This window comes from Ammospiza nelsoni, chromosome 1 (assembly GCF_027579445.1).
Source record: "Ammospiza nelsoni isolate bAmmNel1 chromosome 1, bAmmNel1.pri, whole genome shotgun sequence".
Classification (NCBI taxonomy): Eukaryota; Metazoa; Chordata; class Aves; order Passeriformes; family Passerellidae; genus Ammospiza; species Ammospiza nelsoni.
In genome coordinates, this window is record NC_080633.1 from 154,047,845 (window position 1) to 154,074,499 (window position 26,655).

The 26,655-nt window shown below is 48.2% G+C and overlaps 1 protein-coding gene across 1 annotated transcript in view; it reads left to right on the plus strand.

Moving 5' to 3' along the window:
* The window catches only part of ARHGAP39 (Rho GTPase activating protein 39), a 150,587-nt gene that overhangs the window by 73,362 nt on the left and 50,570 nt on the right, over nt 1-26,655 (plus strand). The window contains exons 2-3 of the mRNA XM_059482033.1: nt 231-662; nt 13,394-13,474. Coding sequence (XP_059338016.1) covers nt 231-662; nt 13,394-13,474 — 513 coding nt within the window. The remainder of the gene's footprint in view (nt 1-230; nt 663-13,393; nt 13,475-26,655) is intronic.

A 26,655-nucleotide genomic window follows, 5' to 3' on the forward strand; every position in this document is an offset into this window, starting at 1 on the left:
ATCTCTCCCTCATGCTTCTCCTCTCTCCTTGTCCTTTTCCCAGGCTGGGGGAATGGGTGGGATTTATCAAGTCTTGGACACAGGAGACTCAGTGGGGGTGCAAGGAAGATTTGAGCAGTCGCTCTTCTCCATCCCGTGGTGTTGTCAAATCACAAAATCATGGGGTGGCTTGGGTGACCTTCCAAGGTCTCTTGGTTGACGTTCCCCTTCTCTCCCTGTCCTTTTCCCAGGCTGGAATGGGTGGAAATCATCGAGCCTCGCACCCGGGAGCGCATGTACGCCAACCTGATCACGGGCGAGTGCGTGTGGGACCCGCCGGCCGGCGTGCGCATCAAGCGCACCAATGAGAACCAGTGGTGGGAGCTCTTCGACCCCAACACCTCGCGCTTCTACTACTACAATGCCACCACGCAGAGGACGGTGTGGCACCGGCCCCAGAACTGCGACATCATCCCGCTGGCCAAGCTGCAGACGCTGAAGCAGAACACGGAGTCGCCGCGGGCGTCCACGGAGAACAGCCCCGGCCGGAGCAGCAATGTCAGCCGGGAGGGGAGCACCAGCTCGTCCCTGGAGCAGGAGCTGGAGGGCAGCGAGAAGGGGCAGGAGCAGCGCCCCGGCCGCCAGCCCAGCCAGTACTCGGTGGTGAAGGAGGAAGCGGAAAGGTAAAGGTGGGAGAAAGTCGGGGATTTGCGGTGGTGGTGGTGGTGGTCTCCAGGAGGAACGCTGGTTTGTGGTTGCTTCCTCATGCTCGACCTCTGGTGCGTCTCCATTGAGTTGGATCCTCCAAAAAACCGAGGAGGAAAACCATCAGGAAAAGGTGTTTCTCCACCTCAGGGGTATTTTAGGTGTTCCCTTTGTTTTTAGGATTGGAAATTTGGGTTTAGAGCCCGGGCAGGAGAAAATTGGGAATTTCCAGTGGTGGTGGTCTCCAAGAGCAAAATCCTGCAGGTTTGGGTAGAGATGTTTTGTGGTTGGTTCCTCATGCTCGACCTCTGGTGGGTCTCCACTGAGTTGGATCCTCCAAAAAACGAGGAGGAGGAAGAGGGAAAAACATCAGGAAAAGGTGTTTCTCCACCTTAGGGATATTTTACATTTACAAGATTCCCTGAAGGAATAATTTCTCATCTTCTGAAATTCATTTTTAGGACTGGAAATTTGGGTTTAGAGCCCGGGCAGGAGAAAATTGGGAATTTCCAGTGGTGGTGGTCTCCAAGGGAAATCCTGGTTTGTGGATGGTTCCTCGTGCTCAAGCCCTGGTGGGTCTCCACTGAGTTGGATCCTCCAAGAAACCAGGAGGAAAAACATCAAGAAAAGGTGTTTCTCCACCTTAGGGATATTTTAGATGTTTCCTTCAGGAAGGTTCCCCAAAGGAATAATTTCTCATCCTCTGAAATTCGTTTTTAGGATTGGAAATTTGGGGTTAGAGCCCGGGTGGGAGAAAATTGGGAGTTTCCAGTGGTGGTGTCCAAGAGCAAAATCCTGCAGGTCTTGGGTGTTTTGTGGATCGTTCTTCATGCTCGACCGCTGGTGGGTCTCCACTGAGTTGGATCCTCCACAAAACAAGGAGGAAAAACATCAGGAAAAGGTGTTTCTCCACCTCAGGGGTATTTTAGATTTAGAAGTTTCCCTAAAGGAATAATTTCTCATCCTCTGAAATTCATTTTTAGGATTGGAAATTTGGGGTTAGAGCCCGGGCGGGAGAAAATCAGGAATTTCCAGTGCAGAGAAATCCTGCAGGTCTTGAGTAAAGATGGTTTGTGGATGGTTCCTCATGCTCGAGTCTTGGTGGGTCTCCACTGAGTTGGATCCTCCACAAAACAAGGAAGAAGAGGGAAAAACATCAGGAAAAGGTGTTTCTTCACCTTAGGGATATTTTACATTTACAAGATTCCCTGAAGGAATAATTTCTCGTCCTCTTGAAATTAGTTTTTAGGATTGGAAATTCTAATTTTGTGGTTTTCAGTGATTTCCCTGGGTAAGATCTCCCTGAGGAGCTGGGATGATTCACGGCACATCCACGGCTGGTCCCGCCGGTCTGGGGAGCTCCTGGCCGGGACGATTTCCCTCGGGAAGGAGAAAGGAGCCGGTGCTCCATTCCCAAGGACAGCGTCCGGAGACGTTCGTGTCGCTCCTCCGTTTTTTATGGATTAAAAGCTGCAAATCGCGGAATCGTGGAATGGTTTGGGTTGGAAAGGAGCTTTAAAATCCATCTTTTTCCATCTCCTACGCCTCCCACCATCCCAACCTGGCTTGGGACCATTCCAGGCACCCAACCCAACCTGGGACAATTCCAGGCAGCTTTTCGGGGAGGCCCGAGGCGGGTCGTTAATTAATGCATTTATCTTCCCTTAATTGATGCTTTTGACCACGTTAAGGAGCCGGCCGGGTTGAGGAGACCAATCCGGGACGGAATTCCCGTTCCCAGGAACTGCGGCCGGGTGGGAACGGGAATTCCCGGCCGGGCCAGCGCTTTCATGTGGGACATGGGAGGCTCCGGGGAGGAGGTCCCGCCTTCCCGAGCTCCTGATGGAATCTCCAAGCCTGGGAATGGGGGGATCCTCCCGGAGCAGGGGGATTTTGGGGATGGAGATGGGTTTGGGGTCGTTCAGTGCCGGCGGATGTGGAATCGTGGAATTACAGAATCATGGAATGGTTTGGGATGGGAGAGGACTGGAAGATCATGGAATTTCAGCCTTTTCCGTGGGCAGGGACACCTTCCACCATCCCAGGTTGTTCCAACATCCAGCCTGGCCTTGGACATTTCCAGGGATCCAGGGGCAGCCACATCTTCTCTGGGAATTCCATCCCAGCCCCTCACCACATTCCCAGGGAAGAATTCCTTCCCAAATCCCATCTATCCCTGCCCTCTGGCAGTGGGAAGCCATTCCCTGTGTCCTGTCCCTCCATCCCTTTGTCCCAAATTCCCTCTCCAGCTCTCCTGGAGCCCTTTCAGGCTCTGGAACGAACTCCAAGGTTTCCCTGGATCCTTCCCTTCTCCAGGCTGGACATTCCCAGCTCTCCCAGCCTCTCTCCAGCCCTTGGAGCATCTCCGTGGCTTCCTCTGGAATTGCTCCAGCAGCTCCACATCCTCCTGATGTTGGATGCTGGGTGCAGAATTCCAGGTGGGATCTGACCTGAGCGGGTCAGAGGGGCAGAATTCCCTCTTTTCCTGGTGGGAAAGGAGCCCAGGAGATGTTGGTGGAGCAGGATCCCATTCCCAAAGGGGCGTGAGGGGTTAACAGGGATCGGGGGATGGATTTTAAATTCCCTGGGATTTGCTGAAAGAACAGGGGTGGGATCAGGAATTTCCTGGGGAAAGGATCATTCCCAAGATGGAATCAGGAATTTCTTGGGAAAAGGATCATTACCAAGGTGGGATCAGGAGTTTCCTAGGGGAAGGATCATTCCTGAGCTGGGATCAGGAATTTCCTGAGGAAAGGATCATTCCCAACTTGAAATCGGGAATTTCCTGAGGAAAGGATCATCCCCAAGGTGGAAACGGGAATTTCCTGGGGAAAGGATCATTCCCAAGATGGAATCAGGAATTTCTTGGGAAAAGGATCATTACCAAGGTGGGATCAGGAGTTTCCTGAGGAAAGGATCATTCCCAAGGTGGAATCAGGAATTTCCTGGGGAAAGGATCATTCCCGAGGTGGAATGCAGGAATTTCCTGGGGAAAGGATCATTCGTGAGTTGAGATCAGGAGATTCCTGAGGAAAGGATCGTTCCCAAAGTGGGATCTGGAATTTTCTGAGGAAAGGATCATTCCCAAAGTAGGATCAGGAGTTTCCTGGGGAAAGGATCACCCCCAAGGTGGAATGCAGGTGTTTCCTGAGGAAAGGATCGTTCCCAAAGTGGGATCAGGGATTTCCTGGGGAAAGGATCGTTCCTGAGCTGGGATCAGGAATTTTCTGGATAAAGATCATTCCCAAGCTGGAATCAGGAATTTTCTTGGGAAAAGGATCATTACCAAGGTGGAATGCAAGAGTTTCCTGGGAAAAGGATCATTCCCAAGGTGGGATCAGGAGATTTTTGGGGAAAGAATCATTCCCAAAGAGGGATTAGGAATTTCCTGGGGAAAAGATCATTCCCAAGGTGGGATCAGGAATTTCCTGGGAAAAGGATCATTCCTGAGCCGGAACCTGGAGTTTCCTGGGGAAAGGATCATTCCCAAGATCGAATCAGGAATTTCCTGGGGAAATAATCATTCCCAACTTGCAATGGGGAATTTCCTGGGGAAAGGATCATTCCCAGGGTGGAATAAGGAGTTCCCTGAGGAATGGATCATTCCTGAGCTGGGATTGGGCATTTCCTGGGGAAAGGATCACTCCCAAAGGGGAATCAGGACTCTCAAATGAAAACGTTTCATCCCTGGAAATCTCCTGGAAGAGAAAAGGAATTCAGCCCTGGGCTGGGTTTGGCCGATGGGAGGTTGTGCGTCATTGAATCTCCCGGAATTCCAGGTCTTGGCCTTTCCAGGGATTGGGATTGAGCAGATCCCGGGTCTTGGAGCTTTAAAAATTAATTTTAAAAGATTTTAAAATTCAGATGCCACTAGAGGGAGCAGAAATTCCTGCTGACTGGAATTTCCCGCAGAAATTCCTGCTGACTGGAATTCCCACCTGCATCCGTGGAAGTGACAGGGATGAGTCCCATCAGCCCATCCAAACCATGGCTGCATCCCACCCTCGATCCTCGTATCCTGGCCGGAAAAAAAAATCCCATTCCTGCATTTTCCCCATTCCCGCATTTTCCCCATTCCCGCATTTTCCCCATTCCTGCATTATCCCAATTCCTGCATTTTCTCCATTCCTGCATTTTCCCCATCCCTGGAAGTTTCCAAGGCCAGTCTGGACAAGGCTTGGAGCAACCTGGGATGGCAGAAGATGTCCCTGTGTAATTCCATGATCTTGAAGGCCCCTTCCAACCCCAGCCATTCCACGATTCCATGAAATTCCATGAAATTCCACGATTCCCAGGTCTTGGTTGGGTTTCTCACAGGAGATCCACAGCTCGGAAGGAGCTCTGGAGCTTTCCCAGTCCAGGTTTTGTCCCAGGAAATTTTATGTAAAGGTTTCTGGATAATCGCAGCTCATCTGGTTGGAAAAGGAAATTAGGGATAAGCGGGGAAGTTTTTATTGGAATTCACACCCGCGACCTCCCTTAAAATTCAGGATTTAGGAACCAGAGCGTCTCCAGATGCTGGAGACCTCTCCCAACCCATTCCTCACATCCATGGGGATGTTCCCTCATCAGCCCTTGGAATCCACTGGGAATTTTCCATTGCCAAGCTCCTGGATCCCGCCGGAATCACCTCGCGCTTCCACGGTGAGGTGGGATTTGATTCCCAGCTCGGGAATATCAACAGCAGCTTCGTCCTGGTGGTCAGCAGAGCATTCCCAGCGGGATTTCCCAGCTTTTCCACGGAGTTTTCCACGCTTGTCCTAAAAATGGCGGCTTTTCTCCGGAGCGCGACGCGACAGCCGTGACATCTCGGAGCGGGAACGTCGGCCGGATTTTGTGTCGGGATTTTTCCGCTCCGTCGGGAAGCGTCTGAGGTTGTTGGCTTGAAATCCTTGGAGAAGATTCCCAGGCAGGGAAAAAAGGAGAAATTTCCATGGAAAACTCGGCCCTGCCGCTGCTTCTCCAAGGAGGAATTCCAAGGAAAAGCTTGAAGGACAAAAAAGTGGATTTTTGACCGTCTGGAGTTTTTTCCTTGGACAAAAACGCAGGAATTTTGGGATGCGAGGGGCCTTCACCCAAATCCCATCTGCTGGGAAATTGTGCCCAAGTTATTCCTCGGGATTCCCAATTTTTTTTTTTTTTTGGCACATTCCAAAGGCGCCGGGATATCGGAGTTATAGCACAGCATTTAAATCTTCCTGGATTAAGTGTGGCTGAGCTGGAATATCCAAGGGGAATTCTCTCAAAATCCAATCCAGTTCTCCGGGATCAACCCCCCCCCCCCCCCCCCCCCGTCCTTACAGGCAGCAGCCATTTCCTGACTCCAAAAAATTCCCAAAAAAAGGCAGATTTGTGGAATAAAAGATGCCTCAAATCTCTAAAATACCCAATTTGAGCATCCCACGATTTTTCCTTGGAATTCTCTCCGTTTATTTCCTTTCCCGAGAGGCGCTGGGAAGAACCAGGTTTGGAAAACGGGCGGATCAAGGACATAAATCCCTGGTGCTGCCCGAGGATATTCCAGATCCTGGCGGGGATTCCCAGAATTCATCCAGGATGAGAAGGAAGAGAAACCGAGGGCTTGGATTTGCTCTGGAAAACCGCGCGGAAGGAACAAGGCACGGAAAGGATCCATTCCTTCCCACTGTCCTGCCTCCAGCAGGAGACTAAGGCCTGGAATTCTGGAATTCTTGGAATTTCTTCCTCCAGATGTTGGATTTTCCCAGCCGGGTGAGGTCTCCTGGTGCGAGGAGCCAGGAGGAACTTGGGATAATTGGGAATTCCCCGGCTTCAGCCTCTTCCCCCGCTTCTGCGAGACCCTCAGTTTCCCAAATCATGAGGCAGGATCCCAAATTTAGTTTTCCAATGTTTTTTTGTGGCGTTTTATCCCCAAATTTTGGTTTATTCCCACCCATTTCACGGCAAAAATCCATCTCCGAGTGACGCTGGACGTCCCTGTCCATGGCAAAGGGGTCGGAATTCCGCGATCATTTCCCGGCAAAAATCCATCTCTGAGTGACGTTGGACATCCCTGTCCATGGCAAAGGGGTCGGAATTCCGCGATCATTTCCCGGCAAAAATCCATCTCTGAGTGATGTTGGATCTCCCTGTCCATGGCAAAGGGGTCGGAATTCCGCGGTCTTTGAGGTCCCTCCCAACGGTTTGGGTTTCTCCAAACCTGGCTGTGGACACTTCCAGGGATGGGGCATTGCTAGAATTCTTTTTGGTAGGATCTCCCAGCATTCCCAGATTTATCCAAAAATTCGATTTTCCTCCATGGAAAATTTTCCTGCTCCGAAATTCCTTTGGCTTCAACTTCCTTTTCCCTCTTCCGGCGCTGGGGGCACTCCAGGGTGAGTTTCCCATGGAATTAAAGGTCGGGAAAGACTTCCAAGATCCTCAAATCCATTTCCCAGGCTCCTTCCTCAATCCAATTCCTCGCCGTCATCCTCGAGTGTATTGAGACCGTGAAGCTCCCGGAGGGATGGAGTTATCCAAGGAAATATTTGGGGATAACCAACGGAAAACGCATTCCCGGCATAGCCCAAACAAGCTCGGACTCCTCTTCCTCATTCCATCCTCAAATGTGTCCCAGAAAAAAAAAAAAAAAATTTAAAAATCTCATGTTTGGCATTTTTTGCTCCGAGCTGGAATGGAAATCAGGACCTGAAGCTTTTTTAATATCCTTGCCTTGAATTCCCTGGATTAGGCGGATATTCCGGATATCTGCTTGCGTCGTCGGCCACGAAATTCCGGTTGCGTAATTCCAAGGAAAACATTCTCCGAATTTTCACGGGAAGCGGGGGCTGTAATTAAGATTAAATCCGAGGATTTGGAGCTGGGATTTCGTTTCTATTCCTGGATTTTGCCATGGAGCTGAGCTATTTCCGGCCGCTCGCTCTCCCTGATTTTTCCAGAGGCTGGGGAATGCTGCTGTGTTCTAGGCAGGGAAAAAAAACACCCAAAAACTGCTGGATTTATTGATTAAAAAAAAAAAAAAAATTATTTAGGTTTCGTTGTTGTGCCAGAGGTTCCCAGGGTAAATTTCTGTCGGTGCTGGAGGACTTGTAAGCTGAGGTTTAGGGAAAATTGTTGAAGGAAAATTAATTTTATTGGTGTAAAAGCATGTTGGTTAATGGGAAATCAACTTTATTAGTGGAAAATCACATTAATTATTGGAAAATCTCATTAATTATTGGAAAATCACCCTTATTAATGAAAAATCGTATGTGTTAATAACAAATCATCTTCATTATTGGAAAATCACTTTTTTTAAATTGGAAAACCACCCTTATTAGTGGAAAATCACCTTAATTATTGGAAAATCATCTTCATCAATAACAAATCATCTTCATTACTGGAAACTCACTTTTTAAATTGGAAATCACCTTAACTATTGGAAAATCACTTTAATTATTGGAAAATCACCCTTATTAATGAAAAATCGTCTTCATTACTGGAAAATCATTTTTTATAATTGAAATTCACCTTAATTATTGGAAAATCGCCTTAATTATAGAAAAATCACCTTAATTATTGGAAAACCACCTCTTTTTAGTGGAAAATCACATTTATTAATGAAAAATCATCTTCATTAATGGAAATCACTTTTTTAAATTGGAAATCACCTTAACTATTGGAGAATCATTTTAATTATTGGAAAATCACCTTTGTTCATGGAAAGTCATCCTAATTATTGGAAAATAACTTTTTTAATTGTAAAATCTCCTAATTTTTGGAAACTCACACTTATTAATGGAAAATAATCTTCATTAATGCAAATCACTTTTTTTAAATTGGAAATCGCCTTAATTATGGAAAAATCACCCTAATTATGGAAAAATCACCTTAATTATTGGAAAACCACCTTTTTTTATTGGCAAATCACACTTCTTAATGGAAAATCATCTTCATTACTGGGAAATCATCTTCATTACTGGAAAATCATTTTTTTATAATTGGAAATCGCCTTAATTATTGGAAAATCGCCCTTATTTGTGGAAAATCACCTTTTTCATTAGAAAATCACACTTAGTACTGGAAAACCACCCTTTTCATTGGAAAATCACCCTTATTAGTGGAATAAAAAAAATCACCTTTTTTATTGGAAAATCGCTCTTATTACTGGGAAATCGCCTTAATTATTGGAAAGTCACTTTTTTTCAGTGGAAAATCGCACTTATTAACAGAAAATCGCCTTTATTCATGGAAAACCACCTTCAAAGTGCCCCGGAAAAACTTGGGATGTCTCCCTCATCCAGCCAGGGACGTGATTTGATGGATAAAAACTGGATAAAAACCGGATAAAAACCGGATAAAAACCGGATCATCCGGCTCAGAGGGTGGCGGTTCAAGTTTCATTCCCAATGTTTGGATCCTCCCAGGCCGATCCTGGCTCCCCTCCCGATCCTTATCAATAACCTGGCTATCCTTATCAACAGTCTGGACATTCTTATCAATAATCTACGGAGCCACCCCCCAGCTCCAGACAAGCCGGAGGGCAGGGCTGGGTCTCCAAGGGATTTTTTGGATCAAGGAATGGGTTGGGAAGAACTTCCCGACGTGAAGGCCGCGGGATGGACAAACCGGTGGCCGCCCAAGGATTCAGGAATGCTGGGAATTGTTATCCCAAGGGCAGGCGAGGGAGGGAAGTTGGGAACGCCTCGGAAAGTCCAGTGAAAATTTAATCCTCGTTTGGCCCAAAACTTGGAAACTTTTGGGTTATCCAAAACCTGGGAAACGTGGGAGAATCCAGCAGGAGTCACCAGGATGGGATGTATGAGGAGAAAATGAGGGAGCCGCCGGGCTGGTTTTTACGTGGAGAAGGATTTTTTGGGGAGACCTCTGGACATTTTTCCAAAGCTAAAGTTGGGTTTCCAAACGGGTCGGGTTTTTGGTCGGAGCCGGTTTTGCTTCCTGTGGTCACCTCCGTGAGATTTTATCCATCGGGATTTCTGGGATGCAGTCGCAGCCCCGTTCTTGTGGCAGTCCTTGGTGCCCACTTTGGGAATTTGTTTGGGTTGAGTTTTCCGGATTATCCTGGTTGTTCCAAGGCCAGGTTGGGTGGGAATGTCTGGCTCGGGGACACAAACCAGGCCAAGGTGGAGATTCCAGGAAAAACCTTAAACATGGAATGGTTTGGGTGGGAAGGATCCTGAAATCCATCCACTTCCGTCCTCTTTCCATGGGCAGGGCCACCTTCCACCATCCCAGGTTGCTCCAACCTGGCCTTGGACACTTCCAGGGATGGGATCCATCTGGATTCTGCCATGGATTTGAGGATCCATCTAAGTTCTGACATGGATTTGGGGATTCATCTAAGTTCCTCCATGGATTTGGGATCCATCTGGATTCCGCCATGGAATTGGGGATGTATCTGGATTCTGATATGGATTTGGGAATCCATCTGGATTCCTCCATGGATGTGGGGATCCATCTAAATTCCAACATGGATTTGAGGATCCATCTAAATTCCACCATGGATTTGAGGGCCCATCTGGATTCTGCCATGGGATTGGGAATCCATCTAAATTCTGACATGGATTTGGGAATCCATCTGGATTCCTCCATGGATTTGAGGGCCCATCTGGATTCTGCCATGGATTAGGGGATCCATTTGGATTCTTCCGTGGACTTGAGGATCCATCTGGATTTCACCATGGATTTGGGGATCCATCTGGATTCCATCATGGAATTGAGGATCCATCTGGATTCCATCACGGATGTGGGGCCCCTCTAAATTCTGCCATGGATTTGGGGATCCATCTGGATTCCAACATGGATTTGGGGATCCATCTGGATTCCAACATGGATTTGGGGATCCATCTGGATTCCTCCATGGATGTGGGAATCCATCTAAATTCCAACATGGATTTGGGGATCCATCTAAGTTCCACCATGGATTTGAGGGCCCATCTGGATTCTGCCATGCATTTGGGAATCCATCTAAATTCTGACATGGATTTGGGGATCCTTCTGGATTCCATCATGGATTTGAGGGCCCATCTGGATTCTGCCATGGATTAGGGGATCCATTTGGATTCTTCCGTGGACTTGAGGATCCATCTGGATTTCACCATGGATTTGGGGATCCATCTGGATTCCATCATGGAATTGGGGATCCATCTGGATTCCATCACGGATGTGGGGCCCCTCTAAGTTCTGCCATGGATTTGGGGATCCATCTGGATTCCAACATGGATTTGGGGATCCATCTGGATTCCAACATGGATTTGGGGATCCATCTGGATTCCTCCATGGATGTGGGAATCCATCTAAATTCCAACATGGATTTGGGGATCCATCTAAGTTCCACCATGGATTTGAGGGCCCATCTGGATTCTGCCATGCATTTGGGAATCCATCTAAATTCTGACATGGATTTGGGGATCCTTCTGGATTCCATCATGGATTTGAGGGCCCATCTGGTTTCCTCCATGAAACCGAGGATCCATCTGGATTCTGATATGGAACTGGGGATCCATTTGGATTCCTCCATGGATGTGGGGATCCGTCAGGATTCCATCACAGATTTGGGAATCCATCTGGATTCCACTATGGATTTGGGGATGCATCTGGATTCTGCCATGGGATTGGGAATCCATCTAAATTCTGACATGGATTTGGGAATCCATCTGGATTCCTCCATGGATTTGAGGGCCCATCTGGATTCTGCCACGGATTTGGGGATCCATCTGGATTCCGCCAAGGGTTTGAGGATCCATCTAAATTCTTCCATGGATTAGGGGATCCATTTGGATTCTTCCGTGGACTTGAGGATCCATCTGGATTTCACCATGGATTTGGGGATCCATCTGGATTCCATCATGGAATTGGGGATCCATCTGGATTCCATCACGGATGTGGGGCCCCTCTAAGTTCTGCCATGGATTTGGGGATCCATCTGGATTCTGCCATGGGATTGGGAATCCATCTAAATTCTGACATGGATTTGGGAATCCATCTGGATTCCTCCGTGGATTTGAGGGCCCATCTGGATTCTGCCATGGATTAGGGGATCCATTTGGATTCTTCCGTGGACTTGAGGATCCATCTGGATTTCACCATGGATTTGGGGATCCATCTGGATTCCATCATGGAATTGGGGATCCATCTGGATTTCACCATGGATTTGGGGATCCCTCTGGATTCTGCCATGGAATTGGGGACCCATCTGGATTCCATCATGGATGTGGGGTCCCTCTGGATTTCTCCGTGGATTTGAGGATCCATCTGGATTCTGTCATGGATTTGGGGTCCATCTAAATTCCACATGGATTTGGGTACAGCACCGGGATCAGAGGTGTTGCCTTCCTCTCAGGAATCCAGGAGGAGGAGGAGGAGGAGGAGGAGGAGGAGGAGGAGGAGGAGGAGGAGGAGGAGGAGGAGGAGGAGGAGGAGGAGGAGGAGGAGAAGGAACAGGAGGAGGAGGGGGGAATTCCATAATTCCATTCACATGCTCCGGTGAGGAAAAGGGGATTAAGCAATTCCACACAGCCGTAATTCCAGGGCTAAATCCCATTAAAATCAGCTTTGACAGAAGCTTGATTTTATTGCTCCACTAAAATTTTGGAGCTTTATCCTATTAGGGAGATTTGTTTCTTTTCCCTCTTTTTTTTTCCCTCCCGAAACCAACATCGGATCCGAATTTTATTAACTGGAGACACGGGGGAATTTTAGGGATTTTTGGTTGTTTTTTTTTTTTTTTGAATGAAGTTATTTCTCCGGATATTTTCTGGAGAAATATTTGCTCCGTCTTTTCCAAACGGGATTGAATCTGAGCACATTCCCGCCGGGAAGGGATTTTTAAGGCAAAAATCAACATTTTCCTGTGCTCATTGGATTGGATAATATCGGAAAGATATTAAATGTAATAAATAAAATAAATAAATAAATAAATAAATAAAATATTATAAATAAAAAGAAATAAAAATAGTCAATTCCTGGGTTTTTTTGGGAAGGGTTGGAGGATCCTGGCACGGATTCATGGATCCATTGGAAAAGCGTGGAGCCAAAAATACGGATCAAGGATGGGCTTGATCCTACAGGAGCGCCTTTAAGTCCTTGAATCCCACAAAATCCTTCCTGGATTCCAAGTCCAAATTCCCAAGTTTGAATTCCCAGCTCTTCACTGAACCCCCACCAAGCCCAAAAATCAGTTTGGAAATCCCATCCCAGATTTCCAGATGGGGTTTTTTTTCCCCATGTTTTTCCAAGTTTGATGTCTCTCGGAGTGGGTTGGTGGTGTGACCTTCTCCATCTTCTGAAGGCTCAGATTTAGATGAAAATGTGGCAAAAAAAATGGTTTTTTGGGGGATTTTCCTCTTCCCATGTTGCTCTCACCACCCGAGGCTGTGGAAAAGCGGGAGCTGCACTCAGAAAGGGTGGGATGGAGCCGGGAGATGTTTGGGATCTGCTCAGATGTTTTAAGGGAATTTTTGGTCTTGGAAGGGTTGGATGAGAACCCGGAGACCACGACCATGGGTGGCTTGGTCGTCAATCCGGCCAACAACTCAAAATAAAAATCAAAAAAAAAAAAAAAAGAATAAAAAAAAATTAAAAAAAAAAATTACAAAAAATAAAAATAAAAAAAATTAAAGACTCCGAACTCGGGCAGATCCAGGTCGGGTGGATCCCATCCCGGTGGGATTCCTGTCCATGAATCCCAGAGGAGACGCTGATGTTCTCCTCCGCCGTTCCTGTTTTCCAGCTCGTCGCCCTCCGGAGTGTTCGAGAAGGAATACGACATTTACCGGGATTACAGCACGGAAGGGCAGCTCCTGCACTACAGGTAGCCGGGATTTCCCGCCGGCGCCGGGGCTGGGAATGTCGCTGGTGGTTTATTCCCGAAGGATTTTCCAATCCTTCTCCTCGTCCCTTCCATTCGTGCGTTGCCCTTGAGGTTTTTGTGGAATGGCAGAAGTCCTCAAGGAACCCAAAAAAGTCCTCGCTGAAACCCAAAATTCCTGCTTGAACTGCAAAACCTCGCTGAACCCCGAATATCCCCATTGATCCCCAAAATTCCTTTCTGAACGCCAAAATCATCGCAGAACCCCCGAAATCCTCACTGATTCTCAGAATTCCTTCTTGAACCCCAAATCCTCACTGAACCCCCAAAATCCTCCTCGACCACCAAAATTCCTCACTGAACCCCAAAATTTCTTACTGAGCACCAAAAATCCTCACTGAACCTCAAATATCCTCATTAAACCCCAAAGCTTCGCTGAACCCCAAATATCCTCACTGAGCCCAAAAACCTCACTGTACCCCCAAAAATCCTCACTGATTCCCAAAATCCCTTCTTGAACCCCAAATCCTCACTGTACCCCCAAAAATCCTTACTGATCCCAAAATTCCTTCATCTGCAAAAATCCTCACTGAACCCCCAAATCCTCACTGATCCCAAAATTCCTTCTTGAACCCCAAATCCGCACTGAACCCCAAATATCCCCATTGAACCCCAAAATTCCTTCTTGAACCCCAAAAATCCTTCTTGAACCCCAAAATTCCTTCTTGAACCCCAAATCCTCACTGAACCCCCAAAATTCCTCACTGATCCCCAGAAATCCTTCTTGAATCCCCCAAGTCCTTCCTGAATCCCCCAAATTCTCCTTGAACCCCAAAAATCCTTCTTGAACACCAAAACCTCACTGAACCTCAAATATCCTCATTAAACCCCAAAACTTCACTGAACCCCAAATATCCACATTGAACCCCAAAATTCCTTCTTGAACCCCAAATCCTCTCACTGAATCCACAAAATCTTCATTGAACCCCAAAATTCCTTCTTGAACCCCAAATCCGCACTGAACCCCAAATATCCTCACTGATCCCCAAAATTTCATTTTTGAACCCCCCCAAAATTCCTTCTTGAACCCCAAACCCTCACTGGACCCCCAAAATCCTTATTGAACCCAAAAAATCCTTCTTGGACCCCCCAAATCCTTCCTGAATCCCCCAAATCCTCCTTGAACCCCAAAATTCCTTCTTGAACCCCCAAATATCCTCATTGAACCCCAGAATTCCTACTTGAAGCCCAAATCCTCACTGAACTCCAAAAATCCTTCTTAAACCTCCCCAAAATCCTTTCTTGAACCCCAAACCCTCACTGAACCCCAAATATCCTCACTGATCCCAAAATTCCTTCTTGAACCTCCCCAAAATTCCTTCTTGAATCCCCAAAATCCTCACTGAACCCCCAAAAGTCCTTCTTGAACCCCAAAAATCCTTCTTGAACCCCAAACATCCTCACTGGATTCCCAACATTCCTTCTCGAATCCCAAATCCTCACTGAACCCCAAAATCCTTGCTGATCCCCAAAATTTCTTCTTGAATCCCAAAATTCTTTCTTGAACCACAAAATCCTCAGAGCCCAAAATTCCTTCTTGAATCCCAAATCCTCACTGAATGCCCAAAATCCTCACTGAACCCCCAAAAATCCTTCATGAACCCCAAATCCTCACTGAACCCCAAAATTCCTCCTTGAGCCCCAAATTCTTTCTTGAAACCCCCAAATCCCCCTTGAAGCCCAAAATTCCTCACTGAACCCCAAAATTCCTTCTTGAACCCAAAATCATCACTGATCCCCAAAATTCCTTCTTGAACCCCCAAAATCCTCACTGAACCCCAAATATCCTTATTGAACCCCAAAATTCCTTCTTGAATGCCCCAAAATCCTCACTGAACCCCCAAAATTCCTTCTGGAGCCGCAAATCCTCACTGAACCCCCAAAATTCCTCACTGATCCCAAAAAAATCCTTCTGGAATCCCCCAAATCTTTCCTGAATCCCCCAAATCCTCCTTGAACCCCAAAATTCCTTCTTGAATCCCAAATCCTCACTGAATCCCAAAACCTCACTGAACCCCAAAATTCCTTCTTGAACCCCAAATCCTCTCACTGAATCCACAAAATCCTCATTGAACCCCAAAATTCCTTCTTGAGCCCCAAATCGTCACTGAACCCAAAGAATCTTTATTTGACCCCAAAATTCCTTCTTGAATCCCCCCAAACCCTCCCCGAACCCCAAAAGTCCCCGTTGGACCCCACCAGCTCCTCGTCAAACCCCAAAATTCCGACACGCGGATAAAACCGGATTTTTTTGGGGATTTATGGAGTCACTCCCGGCCTGGTTGCTCCGGGTTTTGGTAAAACCCCAAATTCCAGGATTTTTTGCAGGAATTGGGGATGAGCGGAGGAAAATTCCAAACTTTCCAGGAGGGAGAACCAGCAGGGCGATGGGATCGGGGTTTTTTCCTCGTTGGCCGAACGTTCTCCATGAATCCATGGACAACCTGATCCCAGCCGGGAGCTGGGCGGGTGCAGTTCCCAGGAAGGGCGGGAAGGAGCCAGAATTGGGAAGTTTGGTTGGGAATCGGGGATTGGCAGCGGGAGCCGAGCCGGAATCCGGCGGGATTTGTCAGGGACAAATTAAAAGCTTCGGTGTCACCGCACTCGTGAGCTGGAGACGCCTTGGCCTTCCCAATCCCATAAAAACCCGGCAGTTTTCCAGGAGTTTTCCAAGCTGGTCTCCATCACATTCCATGGGATTCACCACCACCGAGTGACCTCCTGGGAAGGGTCGGAATTAATTGGCACTTGAGGAAGAGAGGGGAAAAATTCCAAACTTTCCAGGAGGGAAAACCCACAGAGGGCGATGGGATTGGGTTTTTATCCTCGTTGGCCGAACGTTCTCCATGAATCCATGATCCCACCTTGGAATTGGACAGGTGCAGTTCCCAGGAAAGGCGGGAAGGAGCCAGAATTGGGAAGTTTTGTTGGGAATCGGGGATTGGCAGCGGGAGCCGAGCCGGAATCCGGCGGGATTTGTCGGGGACAAATTAAAAGCTTCGGTGTCACCGCACTCGTGAGCTGGAGACGCCTTGGCCTTCCCAATCCCGTAAAAACCCGTCAGTTTTCCAGCGTTTCCAAGCTGGTCTCCATCACATTCCATGGGATTCACCACCACCGAGTGACCTCATGGGAAGGGTCGGAATTAACTGGCACTTGAGGAAGAGAGGGGAAAAATTCCAAACTTTCCAGGGGGGAATGGAATGGGGGTTTAATCCTCGTTGGCCGAACATTCTCCATGAATCCATGGACAACCTGATCCCAGCCGGGAGCTGGGCGGGTGCAATTCCCAGGAAGGGCGGGAAGGAGCCAGAATTGGGAAGTTTGGTTGGGAATCGGGGATTGGCAGCGGGAGCCGAGCCGGAATCCGGCGGGATTTGTCAGGGACAAATTAAAAGCTTCCGTGTCACCGCACTCGTGAGCTGGAGGCGCCTTGGCCTTCCCAATCCCATAAAAACCCGGCAGTTTTCCAGCGTTTCCAAGCTGGTCTCCATCACATTCCATGGGATTCACCACCACCAAGTGACCTCCTGGGAAGGGTCGGAATTAATTGGCACTTGAGGAAGAGAGGGGAAAAATTCCAAACTTTCCAGGAGGGAAAACCCGCAGAGGGCGATGGGATCGGGTTTTTATCCTCGTTGGCCGAACGTTCTCCATGAATCCATGATCCCACCCTGGAATTGGACAGGTGCAGTTCCCAGGAAGGGCGGGAAGGAGCCAGAATTGGGAAGTTTGGTTGGGAATCGGGGATTGGCAGCGGGAGCCGAGCCGGAATCCGGCGGGATTTGTCAGGGACAAATTAAAAGCTTCCGTGTCACCGCACTCGTGAGCTGGAGACGCCTTGGCCTTCCCAATCCCATAAAAACCCGGCAGTTTTCCAGCGTTTCCAAGCTGGTCTCCATCACATTCCATGGGATTCACCACCACCGAGTGACCTCATGGGAAGGGTCGGAATTAATTGGCACTTGAGGAAGAGAGGGGAAAAATTCCAAACTTTCCAGGGGGGAATGGAATGGGGGTTTAATCCTCGTTGGCCGAACGTTCTCCATGAATCCATGATCCCACCCTGGAATTGGACAGGTGCAGTTCCCGGGAAGGGCGGCAAGGAGCCAGAATTGGGAAGTTTGGTTGGGAATCGGGGATTGGCAGCGGGAGCCGAGCCGGAATCCGGTGGGATTTGTCAGGGACAAATTAAAAGCTTCGGTGTCACCGCACTCGTGAGCTGGAGACGCCTTGGCCTTCCCAATCCCATAAAAACCCGGCAGTTTTCCAGGAGTTTTCCAAGCTGGTCTCCATCACATTCCATGGGATTCACCACCACCGAGTGACCTCCTGGGAAGGGTCGGAATTAACTGGCACTTGAGGAAGAGAGGGGAAAAATTCCAAACTTTCCAGGGGGGAATGGAATGGGGTTTTAATCCTCGTTGGCCGAACATTCTCCATGAATCCATGGACAGCTGATCCCAGCCGGGAGCTGGGCGGGTGCAATTCCCAGGAAGGGCGGGAAGGAGCCAGAATTGGGAAGTTTGGTTGGGAATCGGGGATTGGCAGCGGGAGCCGAGCCGGAATCCGGCGGGATTTGTCGGGGACGACTTGGATTTGGGCTGGTGGCAATTAAAATCTCCACTGGAGACGCCTCCGTCTTCCCAATCCCAGAAAAACCCCGGAGCAGCCCCGGCCGCCCTTCCCCCAGCCATCCAAGGAGCTAATTAGCAGCTCGGCTTAATTACCAAGCTTAATTACCGCGGTGAGTGGACACGCTTTGGTTTAACCCCGTGAGCGCCAGAGCTGGAATCAGAGCCGGCGGTGGATTCCTGTTAGTGGGATTGATTGTGAGGGGGGAAATTGATCGCGGAATCGTGGAATGGGATTGGGTGGGAGCTCCAAGGTTGTCCGGTCCCACCCAGACCATTCCAAGGGCAGGGAATGGTTGCTTCCCTTCCAGCATCCCAGGTTGCTCCAAGCTCTGTCCAACCTGGCCTGGGATGGAAGTGCCGTGGTGCTCCAGGACCTTGGGACAGGGATTGGGAAGTCCCAACGTGGAGATGGAGAATTTGGAGCAGGACGGGACCCAACCAGAGCTTCCAGGATCCATCATGGAGTGGGATGAGCCCCCAGACGCTTCCAGTGGAGCTCCCTCATTTCCAAACCCCGTTTGTGGAACGATCCTGGAGGTTTGGGTTTGGGTTGGAGCTCCAAGATCGTCCAGTCCCACCCGAACCATTCCTGATTTTTGGAAGCCAATCCATTTCCTTGGAAGTGAGGAAGAGGAGCAGAACTGTAATTCCCTGAGGAGCCATGAGATGAAAATCCCATCTTCTGGGAAAAAAACGGGATGAGGGTTGATGGTTGCTTTTGGTGGTGTCACGGTGGTGGCACCACCTGTTATGGTCCTGTGCTTCCTGCTGGTGGGTTCCTGATGGGATTGATCCCAGAGGAACTCACAGGAGACCATCCCGACCAAACCAAGAGGACAAAGATGGGTGGGGAAGGTCCACCCCGAGCTGACCTTCAGCAAGGCCAACCTGACCTTCATCCAAGTTCATTTTGGTGTTTCCTCATCGTGGACATCCCATAAAATCCTTTGGTTGTGGATTCGTGGCCTCCAACGTCCCTCTCCAATCTGGAAAGATCTCCTCTTGTTTTGGGTGACATTTGGATTTTGGGAACAAAAATATTTTTGGGGGATGGCTTCAGTTGGGATGAGCAGCTCCCATTGGCTCCTGGGAATTTGGCGTCCGTGTTGTCCATTCCCAGTTTGAGTCTTTTGGTCTTGTGGTTCCACCTGGTGGGTTCCTGATGGGATTGATCCTGGAGGAACTCACTGGAGACCATCCCGACCAAACAAAGAGGACAAAGATGGGTGGGGAAGGTCCACCCCGAGCTGACCTTCAACAAGGTCAACCTGACCTTCATCCCAGTTCATTTTGGTGTTTCCTCATCGTGGACATCCCATAAAATCCTTTGGCTGTGGATTCGTGGCCTCCAACGTCCCTCTCCAATCTGGAAAGATCTCCTCTTGTTTTGGGTGACATTTGGAATTCGGGAACGAAGCGATTTTTGGGGGATGGCTTCAGTTGGGATGAGCAGCTCCCATTGGCTCCTGGGAATTTGGCGTCCATGTTGTCCGTGTCCAGCTTGGCTTTTTTGGTCCTGTGCTTCCTCCTGGTGGGTTCCTGATGGGATTGATCCCGGAGGAACTCCCTGGAGACCATCCCGGCCATCATGGATGTCCCAAACCAAGAGGACAAAGATGGGTGGGGAAGCTCCACCCCGAGCTGACCTTCAGCAAGGCCAACCTGACCTTCATCCCAGTTCATTTTGGTGTTTCCTCGTCGTGGACATCCCATAAAATCCTTTGGTTGTGGATCCGTGGCCTCCAACGTCCTGACGTGACCAATCCCGCCCAAACAGCTGCCGGAAAATGGCAAAAATTCACCTTCCTGATGAATTTTTCACCCTGCTTTTCCTGGAAAAAAAGTGGGAATGGGATGGTGAGGGATTGGGATTGGTCGTTATCTCCCTCTGGTCTCGATCATCTTCCGCGGATGTTAATTAGCGCCGATTCCACCGGAGCAGCAGAAATTTCCATGGAGAGATTTGGTGTTGAGGGCTTGAAGCTAAAGGTGATCCCACAGCGCCATCCGGAGACAGGGATTGGATTTTGGAAAAATAAAATTTTGGAAAAATAAAATAAAAATAATTTTTTTTTTTTTTAGTGGTATTTTGATGGGTATAATCCTTTGGGAATATTCCACTGGAGAACGGAATTGTGCGTGGAGGAGCTCCAGGAGGTCATGGACATCCACCAAACCAAGATTTGATGTCAAAAACTTTGGGATTCAGCATTCCCATCGCTCCAAAATTCCCGCAGAAATACCAAACTGGATTTTCCCCTTCCTGGGTATCCCATGGATTTTATTGTATCCATCAAATCATCCTGGAAAAACTCGATCCTGGTGCTCACCTTCTTCCCAAATATCCATTTTATTGCCCAAATTCTGCAAGTTTCCCCTCATTCTGGTTTTTCTAGGAATCAGCTTCAACCAATCAAAATGCTTCCTAAAACAATGAACTCCAAGGAGGAAGCGACGCTTCCAAAAAATGGGAAGAGGGATTGGAAGTGTGGAAGGATTGGAGAGGCCGTGGTGGGGTTATGAGAACCCCAAAATCCCACAAAAACTGAGAATTGTGAGGGCTTGAGCAGGAATTTTAAAAAAATTTGAAATTTTAAAATGTAGAATTTAAAAGAATTTAAAATAAAAATAATCCCAAATCTTGGGATTATTAAATGTACGGAATCCCGCAGAATTCCAGGATTTGGGAGCAGCACTAGCAGGTGAAGAACAGCAAAACCTTGAGGACGGAGGATTTCGGGATTTCACCACACAGCTTGATTTAATTACAAATTAACATAAATGATGAGTTTTTACGCGATTATAGAGGCTGCATTCCCTGTCCTGAGGAATTTCCCCAGCTGGAAAATTTCGGATGGATCACAGATGAAATCCAGGTGGAATCCTGGACATCCTCAGGCTTTGCTGCTCACCTTTCCGTGATTTTTTTTTTTTTTTTCCCCACGGATATTTTCGTGCTGCCGGGTGTGGGATCTCAGCACCTCAGGACGGAGGTGCAGAGTGGCCGAGACCACCCTCGGGGGGCTCGGGAGTCCTGGAATGTTGCCAGGAGTGTCTGGTGGCTGCACTTTGATCCGACACAGGAGACGACGCCTGTGTGAGGATGGGAGGGTTTCACCGGGTGAATGGTGAAGGGATGTCGCAGCTCGACACGAAGGGACACAGGCACGCGCCGCTCTCAGGTGAAAGGAAAAAAAGGGAAGTTTTATTCTCTGACTCCACTATTTATAGTTTTACAAGGGTGACAGTGGATTGGAAGGTGACAGTACCACCTCTGCAATGCCACAGGTCAAACCAACAGTCCATCAAATCTCTCTTCCTCCAAAAGGAATGAAGAACAATGAGTTGTTTACAGAAAAAGTGTGTGGGAAAGTTCACTACAAGAATGTCAACATCAGAAGGCTTAGAAAATCCTAGAAAACCAGGGTGACAAAGGGATAAGTTAATTAGAGTGTGAGACACAGGGTTTAGGATTTCGGTACAGGGGGGTCTAAAGAAGTAAGATGGAGGAATTGGGGCGTGTCCTGTCCTTCTTCTTCTTCTTCTTCTTCTCGGCCTCCATCTTCTGTGGTGATGGTGGCACTTTGGGATTGGTTATTACTAGAAGTGCACCGGTTAATAAGGGTAGAAGGTATTGGGGAGAAATGATAAATATTGTACACGTAACTTCAGGTGTAAAGATAGGTGACCGCCCCGGGGACTCGCAGTGTGCCCATGGCTGGCTGCTGTGCAGACCTCTGTCGGGCCGAGAGAAAATCTTTTAGATAAACAATTAATAAACACCGAGACCGAGAAAAGATCTGAAGTCTCTCCTCGTCCTTTGAAGCGCCGGCTCCTCAAGGCCATCCCTGGGCCTTTCCAGGCCACCTGAACAGCACCGAAAAACTTACACCCGAAGTTACGTGTACAATATTTATCATTTTTCCCCAATGCCTTCTACCCTTATTAACTGGTGCACTTCTAGTAATGACCAATCCCAAAGTGCCACCATCACCACAGAAGATGGAGGCCGAGAAGAAGAAGAAGAAGAAGAAGAAGAAGAGGACACGCCCCAATTCCTCCATCTTACTTCTTTAGACCCCCCTGTACCGAAATCCTAAACCCTGTGTCTCACACTCTAATTAACTTATCCCTTTGTCACCCTGGTTTTCTAGGATTTTCTAAGCCTTCTGATGTTGACATTCTTGTAGTGAACTTTCCCACACACTTTTTCTGTAAACAACTCATTGTTCTTCATTCCTTTTGGAGGAAGAGAGATTTGATGGACTGTTGGTTTGACCTGTGGCATTGCAGAGGTGGTACTGTCACCTTCCAATCCACTGTCACCCTTGTAAAACTATAAATAGTGGAGTCAGAGAATAAAACTTCCCTTTTTTTCCTTTCACCTGAGAGCGGCGCGTGCCTGTGTCCCTTCGTGTCGATCTGCGACATCCCTTCACCATTCACCCGGTGAAACCCTCCCATCCTCACACAGGCGTCGTCTCCTGTGTCGGATCAAAGTGCAGCCACCAGACACTCCTGGCAACATTCCAGGACTCCCGAGCCCCCCGAGGGTGGTCTCGGCCTCTCTGCACCTCCGTCCTGAGGTGCTGAGATCCCACACTCGGGTATAAAGATAAGTGACCGCCCCGGGGGCTCGCAGTGTGCCCATGGCTGGCTGCTGTGCAGACGTCTGTCGGGCCGAGAGAAAATCTTTTAGATAAACAATTAATAAACACCGAGACCGAGAAAAGATCTGAAGTCTCTCCTCGTCCTTTGAAGCGCCGGCTCCTCAAGGCCATCCCTGGGCCTTTCCAGGCCACCTGAACAGCCGAGGAACCGACAGCCGGGCGCCGTGCCAGGGTTTTTCCCTGATCCCCGGAATTCCCAGCGGGATGCGCTCGGAGCGGCTGGGAGGGAAGAGGGGCCGGGCTGCTCTCCTCATTCCCACCGTTCCCGGTTTAGCTCTGGAAAAGGGAATTTTCAGCTCAGGTGGAAGGCGGAGGGAGAAGATGCTCCCAAATCCCAGGGCCGGCGGAGGAAGGTGAGGAAGAGCCAGGTGGGAATTTGGGATTTTTGGGAATTCGGGATGGTGGGGGGTGCCCGAGAAAATTTTGCTCTTCTCAGAAAATCCTGCTGTATTCTGGTATTTGAATTATTGAAATCCAGGCTTTTTTTTCCTGGAAAATCCACTTTATCCCGGCTCTAAATTTTAATCTTCACCTGCAAAGTCTGAACAACACCGGGGCAGGGGGAGAAATCTTGGAAAAATGCATGGATTGGGTCGGTTATGAAAATATTCTTGTTTATAAACCTCAAGTCCATGAAAAACCAAATCATTCTGGTTTAAAGTAGTGAAATATTTCAAAATAATTCTGCTTTTCCCGAGGGAGGGGAAAATCCACTTAATCCCGGCTCTAAATTTTAATCTTCACCTGCAAAGTCTGAACAACACCGGGGCAGGGAAAGAAATGTTGGAAAAATGCATGGATGGGGTCGGTTATGAAAATATTCTTGTTTTTAAAAACCTCATGTCGCCGCCTCATTCCATCAAAAACCAAATAATTCTGGCTTAAAATAGTGAAATATTTCAAAAAACTTCTGCTTTTTCCCAGGGAGGGGAAAATCCATTTAATCCCAGCTCTAAATTTTAATCTTCACCTGCAAAATCTAAACAACACCGGGGCAGGGGGAGAAATCTTGGAAAAATGCATGGTTTCTGTCGGTTTTGAAAATATTCTTGTTTATAAACCTCAAGTCCATCAAAAACCAAATCATTCTGGTTTAAAGTAGTGAAATATTTCAAAAAAAATCTGCTTTTTCCCAGGGAGGGGAAAATCCATTTAATCCCAGCTCTAAATTTTAATCTTCACCTGCAAAGTCTAAACAACACTGGGGCAGGGGAAGAAATGTTGGAAAAATGCATGGATGGGGTCGGTTATGAAAATATTCTTGTTTTTAAAAACCTCATGTCGCCGCCTCATTCCATCAAAAACCAAATAATTTTGTTTAAAATAGTGAAATATTATTTTAAAAATAATTCTGCTTTTCCCAAGGGAGGGGAAAATCCACTTAATCCCGGCTCTAAATTTTAATTTTCACCTGCAAAGTCTGAACAATGCCGGGGCAGGGGAAGAAGTCCTGGAAAAATGAATGGATTGTGTCGGTTTTGGAAATGTTCTTGTTTATAAACCTCAAGTCCATCAAAAACCCAAATAATTTTGGTTTAAAAGAATGAAATTTTTATTTTTAAATAATTTTCTTAAAATATGATTTTTTCCCTCAGTCCCACCTTGAGGGAATAAAAAAAGCTCCATTAAAAGCATCAGGAATGCGAAAAAATCCATCATTTTGGTCGTTCTCGTGGGGATTTTAAGGAATTTTGAGCCGTGCTGGAATGAATAATGATATGCAAATGAGGGGGGGGGGTCTGCAGGTGTGGTGTCTGTCCAGAAAAAACAACGGGAAGCAAAAGGAATTCCGGGATGAGGGATCCAGGTTTCTCCTGTCCCCTCCATCTCTGAATTCCCAAAGTTTGGAAGAATTTCAAGGAGGGGACGTTGGAGCAGGGAAGGAAATTTAGGAGAAGATGGAAAAATCCTGCCCCAAACCAGCTGGAAATGATTTGGGAATCACGCAAATTTCCAGAGAAACGGATTTCTTGCGTAGGAGACGCGCAGGGATTTTTTTGGGAAGCGCTTTTGTCATGGAAATGTACGGAGCAGGAAAAAAGAAATCCTCCCCCACGTGGAGAGAACAGCAGGGAGAACGCGGTGCCAAGCCAGAAATAACCAGAAAACCTGGAATTTCTGACGGTGCCAGCATCCCTTGGATTTCTTTCTCGTGGGCAGCGATTTCAGCCCAAAATTTGCCTTTTTGGGATTCCTTTTGCCGGCAGAAAATTCCCTTTTTTTTTTTTTTTGTTTTTGAGGGGGGGCACCAAACCATAATCCACGGAGCTCTCTGGAATATTGTTTCCCTTTTATTTAATTTTTGGGATTGAAAGCTGATTTGAAGATTTGACGGAAGCGCCGCCGCTCCCTCGGGGATTTTCCTTCGGATCCAGATGGAATGTTAATGCCGGCAGCAAATCTGGGAATTCAGCGGTGGTTTCACCTGGTTTGAGTGAAAACACCTGGATTTGGCAGGGATTTGGGATTTGGGAGTTGGGAGCTGGGATTTGGGTGGGCGTGGGGAAAACGTGGAAACGCGGATTTCTGCAGGGAATTTCCGGATCGTCTCGTTCCAACCCTTTTCCATAGGCAGGGATATCTTCCACCATCCCAGGTTGCTCCAAACCCTGTCCAGCCTGGGCTTGGACACTTCCAGGGATGGGGCAGCCACAGATTCCCTGGGAATTCCAGTCCAGTTCCTCTGTGGATCTTCTGTTTTCTTTCCTCACGATTTTGGGGATCCGTGTATAAAAATCAGGTTATTCCTGAGGATTAAAGACCTCCAGCTATTCCAGAAGAAACACGGAGCGATCCAAGATTTTTGTGCGTGGTTTGAGCGGGAATTGCAGATTTTTCGGGAGCAGAGAAAGGTGGGAAGGGGCTTGGAGCAACCTGGGGTGGTGGAAGATGTTCCAACCCATGGCAAGAACTTTTAATGAGCTTTAAGCCCAAACCATTCCATGAATCCATGATTTTGTCATCGTGGATGGAATTTTGGGGGTCTGGAAGGGCTCCATGAGGTGGAGGAACCCAAACTCATCCAGGTTTTCCAACAGCAAGGAGTTGGCAGGAGCCTCAATTCCCCAGGAGCTCCAAAGGTGGAAAAGGGAGGAATAAATTGTTCCCAAACCCCCTGGAGCGAGGACAAAGTCGTGGAAAAGCAAGGAGAGGCTGTGGAGCCTCCTGCAGGGAATTGTGGCTTTTTTTGGGAATTTTTCCCTCAAAACTCGGCGATTGAACTCACTCCACCTTTTCCCGGGGGGTTGGACAGAAGGGACAAATGTCTGGGAATAAACGGGAGCTGGGGAGGGATGAGCTGGGAGAGCAGACGGCGCCTCCGGAATGTTCCGTTCCAGCGTGGGATTGGTGGCAGGATGTGCTGCCCTGTGCCTTGGGAACGGCGAATTCCAGCTGGGATCCCTCCTGGGGGCCGGGCAGCTCCGCAAAATCCATCTCTGCTCTCCCCTCCAAGGAGCAGGGAGGGAGGAGATGGAAATCCGCTGTGCCAGGGAGGAATTCCTCACGGGAGAATTTCTTCCAAGGGCAGGGACGCCTTCCACCATCCCAGGTTGCTCCAAGCCCTGTCCAACCTGGCCTTGGACGCTTCCAGGGATGGAGCAGCCTCAGATTCCCTGGGAATTCCATCCCAGCCCCTCACCACCCTCACAGGGTGGAATTCCTTCCCGTTATCCCACCCAACCCTGCCCTCCGAAGCGGGAAGCCATTCCCTGTCTCCTGTGCCTCCACGCCTCGGCCAAGATCCAACCCCATCCAATCCCTCCCATCCCTTGAGCACTTGGGAATGTCCATCCTCCAGTCCCAGGAGGTTCAGGAC